The sequence below is a fragment of the Scomber scombrus genome, chromosome 3 (assembly GCF_963691925.1).
Source record: "Scomber scombrus chromosome 3, fScoSco1.1, whole genome shotgun sequence".
Taxonomy (NCBI): Eukaryota; Metazoa; Chordata; class Actinopteri; order Scombriformes; family Scombridae; genus Scomber; species Scomber scombrus.
In genome coordinates, this window is record NC_084972.1 from 22081524 (window position 1) to 22084114 (window position 2591).

Consider the following 2591-nt stretch of genomic DNA (forward strand, 5'->3'; position numbering starts at 1 on the left):
GTGAGAGTTGTGTTGCACTACCCTGAGGGCCACATAATGATGCACTCTTGCGCTCAGTCATCACTAATGCCCTGATCCTGCTAAATGGGCCTGGTTAAGTCTCATATTAGGGTTGGTTCTTCCTCCATCCTGTCCCCCATTCCCCTTTGTACACTAGCATCTTTCTCCAGCTCTCCTGGGGTTCCGCAGCCATTGACCGCGAGGTGTATATAAGACCCAGCTAGAATGTCACCACCCATGAAGTTATCCAGTACACAGCACAAAGAGGACACTTAACCCTGACCAGGACGAGTCCTTCCTCTATTCTCCAGGAGTCTCCTTGAAGTAAACAGGTGTAATCGGACAGCCAGCATCTTCCTCTTCTTCCTCCTCTGCCATCAACATTCATCTGACCTCCTCTCAATTCCGAGACCATGGACACAGCTGCAGTGGTGACTCTTCTGGCTCTGGTTATGGCTCTGGCTGGCGTCAGTCAGGCTCTTCACATCCAAGGTGGTCTGGACAAAAATGACATCGTGCCAGGCAGCTCAGAGGAGAACATGGCCGACCGCCTGCTGGGGCTGGTGAGACAACAAAACACTCACAAATTTAAAACACTTTTTTTTTTGACATGCTTTTTAGCTACTCTGACATGCTCTTTGAGTTACCAGGGGCAGTGGCATTGACATATATCATTAAAATAACAGTATTTACATTTGTTTTCTTCCATATAACTAATGTTACACAGAAATGCTACAATAATTTAGGCATTTATGCCCATGAAAATAAAAATCTAATTTTGCAACACATCTCAGGCACATGATTATGTGTTAATAATAAAGTGTGTGTATCTAGGCAGGATTTAAATATGGACTGTGCGCCACATTGGACTGAATTAAACATTCTGTGCGCAACCACAAGTCTTGCCAACATTTTCAGAGAAGTCTGTCACTCCATGTGACGCAGTATGTGGATGGGATTTTAGCTTTTTATCAAGTCAGACAAGCTTACTCAAACAACCCATTTAGATATCAGATAGTGTTCTTCATCATGCTGTTATCAAATTGTGTTATAGTGTAATATATTCTGGGGTGAACAGACAATTCAGAACAAGATCGAGAGTCTGACAAAGGAGGAACATTCAGATCACATATATCAATATCAAAAAGACAGAGAGATCTGGGTTTTCTTTTGCATAAAGATAAGGTTAGATGGAAATTTGGGTGAGCACGAAGAACATTTCACTGCCTTTTTACTATGATATCTACATCTCAAGGTCCCTTGCCACAGCAGGGCAGACTGGCTGGAGTTGACACCTCTGGGGTTTACTTTGCAAACCAAAAATTGAATACAGTTAAGACTCTTGATGTTCCCAAGATGTGTTTTCGGAGAATACAGAAACAAGCATTTGTTTGGGTGTGTGTTTGTGTGAATGTAATTGTGTGTGTACGCCGGTGTGCTCCAGGAAAGTGAAAACACAGATAACAGCATTGACGACCGTCTACTCGCCTCAGTGCTGAGAGCCCTGCTGCTCGGAACTCCCAGAGAAACGAGGAGCTCTGTTCTCCATCAGCCACAGAGGTTGGTGCAATAACAGAACATGTAAAAAAACAGAAAAAAAGGTCATTTTAAAACGATATGATTTCAGCCTACTGTATACTATAGCAATTTGAGTCAGCACTGCATTATAAACATATATCCCACTGCAGCAAATTGTAACAAGAAATGCATCCACTCAGATTTTTCGGGGGGTAAAACATACATGACATGTATAAGTCTAAATGTGTCCTGGCACCTGACAGATTCAGTGAACTTGCAAGAGCCAGGCCGCTAAAATGAAAATCCATTTTCCCATTTGCAACTATTTTCCATGTTTGAATTTTAAAATGACACAAGTACCATATGTTTCATTGTTAAACATTATGTACTTGAGATGTCCATTAGTGAGAGTGGCTCAGGAGCCAACCGCCCCGCTTATGGCAAAGATTAGATCACGTTTTTGACCTGAAATTACACTAAAACTGTTGCCTGCGTTTTTATGTTACCTTTAACCTACCTGCAATAACAGTAATTCCTCTTCGATCACTTTAATACAGTCGAAGTTCAGCAAACAGAACTGAATAGACATGATTATTTTGGTATTTGCAGCTTGTGACTTATATCTGACAATGTTTATCCCTCATCAAAGGTAGTTTTTTTCTTTTTGCAATTACTTAGGTCTATCACATACAATGTATAACAACATCTTTCATTTAAACCATGTTATTTCTCCTCCCTTGCAGGTTTGGCCGTGGCTCCAGAGGGCAGGTCTTTTCGGAGGATCAGATACATTCCCGTGATTGGGAGGGTGCCCCCGGTCAGATCTGGAGTATGGCTGTGCCCCAGAGATTTGGCAAGAAATAATCTGGCAGGCAGATCCGCACATTACTGTCATGGCACAAGGCCGAGCAGCATGGAGAATGTGGAGAGACACAATTTGAATGTATAAAATTATATTAAAACTCTCACGCTTTTCAACATTGTTCCGGCCCATTAGACCTTACTTGACATCCAAAGTTTCATTAAAGATAACACAAGCTTCATTTAGCTTTTTCTCTGATTTCCAACACTGC

At 41.8% G+C, this 2591-nt stretch overlaps 1 protein-coding gene across 1 annotated transcript; it reads left to right on the plus strand.

Annotated features, from left to right (window-relative positions):
* The first annotated feature begins 413 nt into the window (after positions 1-413).
* On the plus strand, positions 414-2382 carry npffl (neuropeptide FF-amide peptide precursor like). The gene is made up of 3 exons (XM_062416408.1): positions 414-563; positions 1445-1560; positions 2262-2382. Exons 1-3 carry the CDS (start codon positions 414-416, stop codon positions 2380-2382), a joined length of 387 nt encoding a protein of 128 aa, XP_062272392.1.
* Positions 2383-2591: the final 209 nt, after the last annotated feature.